Consider the following 14,529-nt stretch of genomic DNA (forward strand, 5'->3'; position numbering starts at 1 on the left):
TTCGTGTGTCCATGTGTGTGTGTGGATTTACATCGCTTCCGACGAATCTCTCTATACGAGTGTGCACGTTTCCGCGTGGCTTGTTCTGATTAACGAGTGCTTGATCGTAACGAGTGGTATAATTGTAAAATAAGAAAGAGAGAGATAAAATAAACATATCTTATTATGAACATGCATTAAATGCGTCGATAGAAGGAACAAAAACTATATTATATATAAAATAAAATGTTTTTTTATGTTTAGGTAGCTCATGTTGTTGGGCACGAAATTCAATCTTTCGATACAAAACAACAAAATCCGTCGACTCATTCACAGAGATCCTGCAGTGGAGATTCCTGCACGGCCTTCCAATCAACTCACTTTGAGTCCCAGTTCATGAACGGGGAGGTCCAAGAACTCCACGGTCAAATACGTCCGCCACCCCCAAAATAATACCCGGTTCTTAATTTCAGAGCACAGAAAGTCCTGGACGTCACCTCGAATTATGTATTGGGCAGAACCACCACCGCGTCCTTATTGTCCTCAGATGGTCTGCATTTTAAACCTGTTCGTATGATTCTAGGATCATATCTACATGGTCCAATTATATGATTCGATTATACCAGGGTTTTCCAAACTCTAGTCCACGCGGCTCGCCACCGCCGCCACCACTACGCTACTTATTTCTCCCCATTCAAATACGAATTAACTCGCGGCACGCGTCCCACGTGACGCACGATCGAAGATCGAGATCTCGGTGCGTGCGTACGCGTGCTCCGAGCGTGCGGGCACACGTGGCACGCGTGGCGATTAGCCCGTCACGTGACACGCGCTTAGCAATCATCGGACGCGTGCAGCGCTTAACGAGTTTGGGCAACCCTGGCGCGTACCCTTGTTGTCTACGATTCCAAGGCGGCTCCCATAGCAGCGTTCCGGGCAGAAATATCGAGTGAGAAATTAAGCCTTGATTTCATTCGACCACCTCTGGAAGAAAAAAAATACCAAAGATTCCAACCTTTGTGTGTGTGTGTGTGTCGTTGTTTGGACCCCTACCCCCACGCGAGCTTGATAACCCACCGTGGGTCTGTCCACCATCAAAACACACGAGTTCAGACCACTCCGAACCCACCGCTTCCCCAAATCAGCGCCACGTCCCGCCTTAATGCACTTTGACGTCGCGTGTACACACACGCACGCACATGCCTCGCTCACACAAACACACACACACAAACACACCGCTCAAACACACAAACACACACACCGCGCACACACACACACACAAACACACCGCGCAAACACACACACACACACCGCTCACACACGCCTCGCTCACACACACAAACACACACACACACACACACAAACAAACACAAACACACACACACCGCTCACACACGCACACAAACACACACACCGCTCACACACACAAACACACACACCGCTCACACACGCCTCGCTCACACACACACAAACACACACACACACACAAACAAACACAAACACACACACACCGCTCACACACACACACAAACACACACACCGCTCACACACACAAACACACACAAACACACACACCGCTCACACACGCACACAAACACACACACAAACACACACACCGCTCACACACACCGCTCACACACACACACAAACACACACACCGCTCACACACACAAACACACACGCGCACATGCCTCGCTCACACACACACACACCGCTCACACAAACACACACCCCGCTCACACACACACACACCGCTCACACACACAAACACACACACAAACACACACACAAATACACACACACACACCGCTCACACACACACACACAAACATACACAAACACACACACACACAAACACGCACACACACACAAACACACACACAAACACACACACAAACACTCACACACACACACAAACACTCACACCGCTCACACACACACACACCACTCACTCACGCATCGCTCACACACACAAACACACCGCTCACACACACACAAACACACACAAACACACACCGCTCACACACGCCTCGCTCACACACACAAACACACACAACCGCCATTCGCCACTAAGTGGCGTTGACGTCACCACGACAAACACACACAAATACACACACACACACACCACTCACACACACACAAACACTCACACCCACAAACACACACACACCGCTCACACACGCCTCGCTCACACAAATACAAAGATCCCTCGTATAGCCATAACAGACTGTTGGGGCAAGTGCTGTTAGCGAACACCACCTAAGAAGGTCACTGCGCGCGAAGGGTGGCCACCACCACGCCCCCACCGCCGACATCTCCCAGGTGGCCACGTTTACACACTGCACCAGGTACTCATTTAAGGCTGAGTCGACCTACGGGAGGCACAAGGCCCAGTTCGGATAATCGCTGTCACTGGTGTTGGTGGCCGTGAGCGGGTATCCACATTTTACTCCGCTCGCCGGATTCGTGGCGCAGCGCGCTAACCGCTGCGCCACCGCTCCCCAAACACACGCAGACGCTCACACGCACACGCTCACACGCACAGACATCGCAATCCGCACACTGCGACTTTTGTTTTGTTTCACAGAGCGGGTATAATAATCACGACCATCATTATTATTATTTGACGAGGCCAGATTTAAGGTTGGGGTTTTTGTTTTGTTTTCTTCTTTTTGCCCGTTCGAACCAGGCAAACGATTCGCTCTCTGATCGTCGCCGTCGTAGATCACTGCCAGGCGAGTTGAGAGCCGGGGGGGGGGTCACGTATCCGACGACAGGTCCGATGTTGAACTTCGTTCGCACCGTACGTAGCAAACCGTGCTCATTGGAGGTGCGAGGGAGGGGAGGGGAGGGGGGGTAGGAGAACAAACGAAGCGCGCTCTGCCCTCACGCTTCCGGAATCGCCACACCGCGCCACACCCTCCACCCCCCCCCTACCGTGCTGCTACATCACCATCGTCATCATCACCAATCATCACCAATCGTCATTCCGCATCCTCGTTCTTCGAGGTGCCCTCCGAGCCCTCGTCCGCAGAGTTGTCGTCGTCGGCGGCTTTGTCGGGCTCCTTGAGCAGCATGTCCTCCTTCCTCGCCGGAAACTTGTCCCTGTGATTCTCTTTTTTCCACTTCATGCGCCGGTTCTGGAACCAGATCTTGACCTGGCGCTCGGTGAGGCCGAGCGCGTGCGACACCTCGATGCGCCGCTTGCGAGTCAGGTACGGGTTGAAGAGGAACTCCTTCTCCAGCTCCAGGGTCTGGTAGCGCGAGTACGTCTGGCGGCCACGTCGCCTGCCCGGTCCCACTGCGAGACACACGGACACGAACAGCAGAATGAACTACGGCACGAGCAAGTTTTGATTATGTTTATTACGTCCTTCCAATGATTGCTAAGCCAGAATCCATCTTCTCGATTAAAATTGTCTCTGTGTTTGTATATGTGGATCGCCTCATGAACGAATCTCTCATGATAGCCAGGTGGCTTGCAGAGAACCTCTGTCTTGGAGAAGTCAATGTCATGTGAGCCCACTAATAAACCATTTTGATACACATTAGGGTAGGTAGAATAATACATAGTGTTATGTTGAAATGTGGTTTATTGCAATACAGTATATAATTTAATGTTGGGTTTATCTATGGCAGTATATAGTACGGTATATGCTCGGTTGATGTAAGAGAATAAAGTTTAAATGGAAGCATATTATATAACTTTTACGACGTAGAATTGTAATGTATTACTTGCTGTTAGTAACTCAGCTTATTGTAGAGTATAGTAAGTATACTGATGGTGCTATGCAGTTTATATTTTAGTCTTTGTATGTAGTTTATACCTTAGTTTTCTACGGTGTTGTTTAGTTACTGCAGCTACATATCATTGGCATTCCTTTCCTTTGTTAATGCTAATCCCTGCACCCCCCCTTGGTGCTGTTGATCCTGCATAGTGCGTGGGCATGGTATGACTTTGAAGCCCCCCCGCCCCCTGCGCATTTCCCATGTATATGCTAAACTCATCTTGATATGCACATTCTTTTTGTTAAGGCGCTCTTCTCCCACCCCCAACCCAGCTTATATGTAAGCTCCTAGCTTGGATTGTCTCATTCTTCACCTGAGGATGGCTGCTTGCGTTGTGGCCGAAACGTCGTGAGAATTGTTTCATTTTATTATGTTTTATTTTTATTATTTTATTACTTCCCTTCTACGTGACTTTACCGAAAAAACCAAGAAGAACAATTATGAATATCTGAACCAGTCGTGGCCTTCCCTAGGTCCACTCGGCATGCAATCGAGCACCTGATGTGGCGCGTAAATACACATCGGTAGTGGGGAGACAAAGGTTGGTGGGACGTGATTGTGTCCACACACTCGCTCGTGTGCCGTGCCGGCCTTGACTGTGACTCGCTCATAGCAGCTCCTCCCAGCAGACGTTGCCTCCGAAACGTCGTGATTTTTGTTTTTATTTTATTTTACTTTCTACGTGACTTTACCGAAAAAACCTAAGAAGATGCATTGTCTTGACAATGTCCACCACAAGGACGCGTGGTTGATGCAGACACGGTTCCTTGCAAAAGGTTTCCGTTTGGTATTTTAACATCTCAAACACAACTGTTTTATTACCAGAAAGGGTAAAACCCCATGATTATATGTCGACACTGGCAAGGGAGATGCCGTGATGTAAATTGGGGGTATCGCTGAGTTTGTCTGATCGAGAGCATTGTCGTTTTGCGGTTCGTTTTGACCATACTTCACCACGCACGTCAGCGCGGGTCAACGAACGAGAGATGGCCCGCGTCAGGACAGGTTCAGATAGAACTCGCAGCTGATGGTTTTAGCCGTGGTCGGAAATCGAACTCGGCTCGCTGGGTTCATCATCGCGCAGTGCGCTAACCACAAAGCCACCGCTCCCACCCCTCCTCCTCCTCCTCGTCCCCCCTCACCCCCATTTACGAGAGATATAAGACAAATTGTCCTACGCAGGTTCATCTCGAGTGGCGGCCCAGAGCCCATCGAGGGAACTCCCACGTGACTGTGGCAGGATCCGTGTTCAGGTGACACACAATAACGCCGACAATTGAGCACGAAGTCCGCTTGGACAGTGCGCTTGAGCGGTTAATCAAAACAAACAAACAAAAACAAACACGGAGCCACGTGAGCTGTTAAATGATCGTGAGCATTTGAAGAAGAGAAAAAAACATTTCCTTCACAACGCACCGTCGGTAAGTTGAACTTTATTCATCCCCCACCACCCCCCACACGCTTAGTAACTTATAAGAGTTATTTACGGAGAGAGTAAACCACATGCGGTGATGAGCACTGTCTCGGGTGGCTATGGGGATGGAGCCGTGGCCAAGTGGGTTGTGAGCGCACTGCAACTCGGAACGAGGTCACCTGAACTCGACGATTGAAATCAGCGCAGGGACGATATCCAAAACCGCTCCTGACTCCGATCCGGGCGTAGGGAGCGGTGGCGTGTAGTGATCACCAGAGGTGGGACAAAGTCATTGTTATGCAAGTCCAAGTCGAGTCGCAAGTCATCAAATTCATGACTCGAGTCTGACTCGAGTCCAAGTCACATGACTCGAGTCCACATCTCATAGGTGGGACAAAGTCATTGTTATGCAAGTCCAAGTCGAGTCGCAAGTCATCAAATTCATGACTCGAGTCTGACTCGAGTCCAAGTCACATGACTCGAGTCCACACCTCTGGTGATCACCGCACTGCGCTACTAGGAAACCCAGTTTAAAACGCAGTAGTAGTAGGCTGTTGCGACCAATATCATCCATAATACAGGTAGTTGTAGTTACTGGCGAAACGTCGTACTCAGATTGTAAATGGTGTGGCTTGGCTCTTTAACACGTCGATTATGCTGTACTAGTATACTACACTATACACTACTATACACTACACTATACACTACACTATACACTACACTATACACTACACTATACACTACTATACACTACACTATACACTACTATACACTACTATACACTACACTATACACTACTATACACTACACTATACACTACTATACACACACTATACACTACTATACATCACTATACACTATACTATACACTACTATACACTACACTATACACTACTATACACTACACTATACACTACTATACACACACTATACACTACTATACATCACTATACACTATACTATACACTACTATACACTACTATACACACACTATACACTACAATACACACACTATACACTACTATACATCACTATACACTATACTATACACTACTATACACTACACTATACACTACTATACACTACACTATACACTACACTATACACTACACTATACACTACTATACACTACTATACACTACACTATACACTACACTATACACTACACTATACACTACTATACACTACACTATACACTACACTATACACTACACTATACACTACACTATACACTACTATACACACACTATACACTACACTATACACTACTATACACACACTATACACACTATACACTACTATACACTACACTATACACTACTATACACTACACTATACTATACACTATACTATACACTACTATACACTACACTATACACTACTATACACACACTATACACTACTATACACTACACTATACACTACTATACACACACTATACACTACTTTACACTACACTATAGACTACTATACACTACACTATACACTACTATACACTACACTATACACTACTATACACACACTATACACTACTATACACACACTATACACTACTATACACACACTATACACTACTATACACTACTATACACTACACTATAGACTACTATACACTACTATACACTACACTATACACTACACTGTACACTACACTATACACTACACTATACACTACTATACACTACTATACACTACTGTACACTACACTATACACTACTATACACTACACTATACACTACTATACACACACTATACACTACAATACACTACACTATACACTACACTATACTATACACTAATATACACTACACTATACACTACTATACACTACTATACACTACACTATACACTACTATACACTACACTATACACTACTATACACACACTATACACTACTGTACACTACACTATACACTACTATACACTACACTATACACTACTATACACACACTATACACTACTATACACTACACTATACACTACACTATACACTACACTATACACTAATATACACTACACTATACACTACTATACACACACTATACACTACTATACACTACACTATACACTACACTATACACTAATATACACTACACTATACACTACTATACACACACTATACACTACTATACACTACTAAACACTACACTATAGACTACACTACACTATACACTACTATACACCACTTTACACTACTATACACTACACTATACACACACACTATACACTACTATACACTACACTATACACTACACTATACACTAATATACACTACACTATACACTACTATACACACACTATACACTACACTATACACTACTATACACACACTATACACTACTATACACTCCACTATACACTACTGTACACTACACTATACACTACTATACACTACACTATACACTACTATACACTACACTATACACACACACTATACACTACTATACACTACACCTTACACTACTATACACTACACTATACACTATTATATACACACACTATACACTACTATACACTACACTATACACTATTATACACTACACTATACACTACTATACACTACACTATACACTACTATACACTACACTATACACTACTATATACACTACACTACACTATACACTACTATATACACCACTATACACTACTATACACACACTATACACTACTATACACTACACTATACACTACACTATACACCACTATACACTACTATACACTACTATAAACTACTATACACACACTATACACTACTATACAAACACTATACACTACTATATACACACTATACACTACTATACACACACGATACACTACTATACACTACACTATACACTACTATACACTACTATACACTACACTATACACTACTATACACTACTATACACTACACTATACACTACTATACACTACACTATACACTACACTATACACTACTATACACTACTATACACTACACTATACACTACTATACACTACACTGTACAGTACTATGCACTACACTATACACTTCTATACACTACACTATACACTACTATATACTACACTATACACTACTATACACTACACTCACTATACACTACACTATACACTACTATACACTAATATACACTACTATACACTACTATACACACTATACACTACACTATACACTACTATACACCACTATACACTACTATACACTACACTTTACACTACTATACACTACTATACACTACACTTTACACTACTATACACTACACTATACACTACTATACACACACTATACACTACTATACACTACACTATACACTACTATACACTACACTATACACTACTATACACTACACTATACACTACTATACACTACACTATACACACACACTATACACTACTATACACTACACTATACACTACTATACACTACACTATACACTACTATATACACACACTATACACTACTATACACTACACTATACACTACTATACACACACACTATACACTACTATACACACACTATACACTACTATACACTACACTATACACTACACTATACACCACTATACACTACTATACACTACTATAAACTACGATACACACACTATACACTACTATACACACACTATACACTACTATACACTACACTATACACTACTATACACTACACTATACACTACACTATACACTACTATACACTACTATACACTACACTATACACTACTATACACTACACTATACAGTACTATGCACTACACTATACACTTCTATACACTACACTATACACTACTATATACTACACTATACACTACTATACACTACACTATACACTACACTATACACTACTATACACCAATATACACTACTATACACTACTATACACACTATACACTACACTATACACTACTATACACCACTATACACTACTATACACTACACTTTACACTACTATACACTACTATACACTACTATACACTACACTATACACTACTATACACCACTTTACACTACTATACACTACACTAGACACTACTATACACTACACTATACACTACTATACACTACACTATAACTACTATACACTACTATACACTACACTATACACTATTATACACCATTTTACACTACTATACACTACACTATACACTACTATACACTACTATACACTACTATACACTACTATACACTACTATACACTACACTATACACTACACTATACACTACACTATACACTACTATACACTACTATACACTACTATACACTACACTATACACTACTATACACTACACTATACACTACTATACACTACACTATACACTACACTATACACTACTATACACTACTATACACTACTATACACTACACTATACACTACTATACACTACACTATACACCACTATACACTACTATACACTACACTATACACTACTATACACTACACTATACACTACTATACACTACTATACACTGCACTATACACTACTATACACTACTATATACTACACTATACACTACTATACACTACTATACACTACACTATACACTACTATACACTACTATACACTACTATACACTACACTATACACTACTATACACTACTATGCACACACTATACACACACTATACACTACTATACACTACACTATACACTACACTATACACTACTATACACTACACCATACAATACACTATACACTACACTATACACTACACTATACACTACTATACACTACACTATACACGACTATACACTACACTATACACACACTATACATTACTATACACTACTATACACTACACTACACACCACTATACACTACTATACACTACTATACACTATACTATACACTACTATACACTACACTATACACCACTATACACTACACTACACACTAGTGCTGTCCTAGTAACGAATTGGCCCCGTTCTGTTTACGTGACAAACCTTATTAATTGGCCGTGTCGGGTGGTGGCGGGTTTAACGACACATTTATATATTTACGCGATCTACCCCAAAAAAACCTCGATTATCTATGATGAACCCATCGACCCAAGTTCGATTTCCAGCCAATACTAATACAACACCGGCGGCCAGTGATGTCTGGACCAGTCCTTACGTGGGCCACCCCCTTTCACCAATCCCCAGCACTGATCAGCATTGGTGAAGTATGGTCAAACAACTCACGTGAACTGCACGGTACGGGGAGGAGTGGTGGGGGGGGGGGAGGCTTCATCCAGCAGTGAGACGACACAGAGATGTGCATCACGATGAATGTATCCCCTTGCAATGCACGCGATGTCTTGCGATGCTGATGTTCTGACACCCGTGCATGCGGGCACGGTGGACGAATTCCCTGCGTCTGAACAATATCGCCACCCTCCCCAGTCCTGCTCCCTTACGATGCATCGAGTGTGCGTGGCTAAAACTGAAAGCGTGCAGACAAACCACCCCCTCCCCACACACACACACACTCTCTCTAGCCTGTCCATCGATTGAAATCGCCGCTCAAATTTATATCATGTAAAAAAAAAAGAACTAAATACGCGTACGCATAAAACATGACGAACGAGGTTGACTTTCGCTCACACGTCTCGAGTTCACGTCATTTGAGCGTGCGGTTTAAATATACGGTACACACACATGCCTCGTTGATTATTATTATGATTTTCATAATCATCAAATTACACTCGTGATGAACCGAGGGGTAACTGCCCCCATCGCGTGCCACGTGAATCAACCTACCTTTAATGACCGGCCGAGTCAAATTCTCGCAAACTTATTTATTGACTTACACATATACACAACACCGTACATATATGCATTTTTAACACGACTTGTTAAAACCATAATAAACACGACAATACCTCTCTCTCTCTCTGTGATATGCGTGGCGACAAACTCTTTAAGCGCTAGTCTGCGCGCGTGTGTGTGTGTACGCGCGCGAGTCTCAAGCATAATATTGCTCCCGTTCTCTCATTCAGCGCGCTCGCTTTTACGACTGTAAAATACAGCCTCAGTCCGGCCCCTTCTCCTGTTCAAAAAAATATGGAGTCGTAAACGACGCCGAGGCCGTGTGCGCAGGCTGCTCTCTGAGTTATGTACACACACACAGAGAGAGGCAGACGCACACAGAGAGAGGCAGACGCACACAGAGAGAGAGGCAGACGCACACATAGAGAGAGGCAGACGCACGCACAGAGAGAGGCAGACGCACACAGAGAGAGAGGCAGACGCACACACAGAGAGAGTGAGACGCACACAGAGAGAGAGGCAGACGCACACAGAGAGAGGCAGACGCACACAGAGAGAGAGGCAGACGCACACAGAGAGAGAGGCAGACGCACACACAGAGAGAGGCAGACGCACACAGAGAGAGAGGCAGACGCACACACAGAGAGAGTCAGACGCACACAGAGAGAGAGGCAGACGCACACACAGAGAGAGTGAGACGCACACACAGAGAGAGGCAGACGCACACACAGAGAGAGGCAGACGCACACAGAGAGAGAGGCAGACGCACACAGAGAGAGAGGCAGACGCACACAGAGAGAGAGGCAGACGCACACAGAGAGAGAGGCAGACGCACACAGAGAGAGAGGCAGACACACACAGAGAGAGGCAGACGCACAGAGAGAGGCAGACGCACACAGAGAGAGTCAGACGCACAGAGAGAGAGAGAGGCAGACGCACACAGAGAGAGAGTCAGACGCACACAGAGAGAGAGTCAGACGCACACAGAGAGAGAGTCAGACGCACACAGAGAGAGAGGCAGACGCACGCACAGAGAGAGAGGCAGACGCACACAGAGAGAGGCAGACGCACACAGAGAGAGAGGCAGACGCACGCAGAGAGAGAGGCAGACGCACACAGAGAGAGAGGCAGACGCACACAGAGAGAGAGGCAGACGCACACAGAGAGAGGCAGACGCACACAGAGAGAGAGGCAGACGCACACAGAGAGAGGCAGACGCACACAGAGAGAGAGGCAGACGCACACAGAGAGAGAGGCAGACGCACGCACAGAGAGAGGCAGACGCACACACAGAGAGGCAGACGCACACAGAGAGAGAGGCAGACGCACACAGAGAGAGGCAGACGCACACACAGAGAGGCAGACGCACACACAAAGAGAGGCAGACGCACACAGAGAGAGAGGCAGACGCACAGAGAGAGAGGCAGACGCACGCAGAGAGAGAGGCAGACGCACACAGAGAGAGGCAGACGCACACAGAGAGAGAGGCAGACGCACACAGAGAGAGAGGCAGACGCACACAGAGAGAGGCAGACGCACACAGAGAGAGAGGCAGACGCACACAGAGAGAGAGGCAGACGCACACAGAGAGAGGCAGACGCACACAGAGAGAGAGAGGCAGACGCACGCAGAGAGAGAGGCAGACGCACACAGAGAGAGGCAGACGCACACAGAGAGAGAGAGGCAGACGCACGCAGAGAGAGGCAGACGCACAGAGAGAGAGAGGCAGACGCACGCAGAGAGAGAGGCAGACGCACACAGAGAGAGGCAGACGCACACAGAGAGAGAGTCAGACGCACACAGAGAGAGGCAGACGCACACAGAGAGAGAGGCAGACGCACAGAGAGAGAGAGGCAGACGCACACAGAGAGAGAGGCAGACGCACGCAGAGAGAGAGAGAGGCAGACGCACACACAGAGAGAGGCAGACGCACACAGAGAGAGAGTCAGACGCACACAGAGAGAGGCAGACGCACACAGAGAGAGAGGCAGACGCACAGACAGAGAGAGGCAGACGCACAGAGAGAGAGAGGCAGACGCACACAGAGAGAGAGAGAGGCAGACGCACACACAGAGAGAGGCAGACGCACGCACAGAGAGAGGCAGACGCACAGAGAGAGAGAGGCAGACGCACACAGAGAGAGGCAGACGCACAGAGAGAGAGGCAGACGCACACAGAGAGAGAGGCAGACGCACACAGAGAGAGGCAGACGCACAGAGAGAGAGGCAGACGCACACAGAGAGAGAGGCAGACGCACACAGAGAGGCAGACGCACACAGAGAGAGAGGCAGACGCACACAAAGAGAGGCAGACGCACACAGAGAGAGAGAGAGGCAGACGCACACAGAGAGAGAGGCAGACGCACACACAGAGAGAGGCAGACGCACACAGAGAGAGAGGCAGACGCACAGAAAGAGAGTCAGACGCACGCACAGAAAGAGAGTCAGACGCACGCACAGAGAGAGAGTCAGACGCACGCACGCACACACAGAGAGAGGCAGACGAACACGTTCGCACGGATGTACTGCTCGCTACCCGCTCACCTTGGCTCCTCATCCACGGGAAGAGCGGTGCTGACGACGCCCCCTGCACAGGGAACTCCAACTCGTCCTCCGCGCAGGGCCCCAGAGCCTTGAAGTCGGCGTGGTATTGAGCCGCTCCTCCTCCTCCTCCTCCACCACCACCGCACTCCGACTGCAGGGCGAACATCGGCTGCCTCCCGCACGGAAACGCAGCGTAGCCGTAGAAGTTGGCCGACGGTTCGAGCGCGGCGCACGAACCTGGCTGAGGATACGCGGCCGATCCGGACCCTCCGTGCTGCTGCTGCTGGTGGTGGTGGTGGTAAAAGTCCTGGGGGTGGTGGTGGTGGGACCCCGCGCCGCCATGCGCCATCCCGGACGGCAGATCGAAACCTGCCGCTGCAGCTGCGGCGGCTGCGGCCGCGGCTGCCGCTGCAGCTGCGGCGGCAGCGGCGGCTCCGCCGTGTCCCGCGGGGCCGTAGAAGACCGCCTGACGGGCGTTCATCCCGTCGGCGCCCAGGCGGCAGTCGTAGTAGGTGGGACGCATCGCCTCGCCGGCTTTGTACTTGCCGAAGAGGGAATTCGCGAAGTAGGAATTCATCGGGAGGTCGTGGAAGGAGGGAGACGGCGGGCGACGCCTGAGCCGTGGGTAGGCGGCCCTCCAACCCCAACCACCGTCCCACCCCCCCCCCCCCAAACTCTGTCAGTCACACGACGGCCTGTGCATCGAGCAGGAGGAGGAGAACGCGCGGCACGGAATCATCGACGCGGCGCGGGCTCCCATGGATGATCACGACGGCAGCTGCTGCAGCTGCTGCTGCTCTCTTCCTCGATGCGTATTTAGGTTAGCGCGGCCATTTAGGCCTATAACACGTAAGGGCGCGGGGAGGGGGGGGGGGAGCTGGGGGTTCGTAAACCCCCCCCCCACCAACAACAAAAAAATCCGGTCTCTTTCTGCACGTCGGCGATCAAATGTCGTATTTACCCCTCCGAGTCTCGGCGGTCACAGCGTGGGATTTACTGCCACGCACCGCGCCGCTCCATGGAGCTGCTGCTGCTGATGCTGCTGCTGCTGCGCTTACAACCACCACCACCACCAAC

The 14,529-nt window shown here is 47.1% G+C and overlaps 1 protein-coding gene across 1 annotated transcript; it reads right to left on the reverse strand.

Annotated features, from left to right (window-relative positions):
* On the reverse strand, positions 1–14,078 carry LOC144939136 (homeobox protein Hox-B8-like). Its single transcript, XM_078866677.1, has 2 exons — positions 13,453–14,078; positions 1–3,280 (listed from the first exon to the last, which is right to left on the reverse strand). Exons 1-2 carry the CDS (start codon positions 14,027–14,029, stop codon positions 2,964–2,966), a joined length of 894 nt encoding a protein of 297 aa, XP_078722803.1. The 5' UTR covers positions 14,030–14,078; the 3' UTR covers positions 1–2,963.
* Positions 14,079–14,529: the final 451 nt, after the last annotated feature.

Source organism: Lampetra fluviatilis, chromosome 1 (assembly GCF_964198595.1).
Source record: "Lampetra fluviatilis chromosome 1, kcLamFluv1.1, whole genome shotgun sequence".
Taxonomy (NCBI): domain Eukaryota; kingdom Metazoa; phylum Chordata; class Hyperoartia; order Petromyzontiformes; family Petromyzontidae; genus Lampetra; species Lampetra fluviatilis.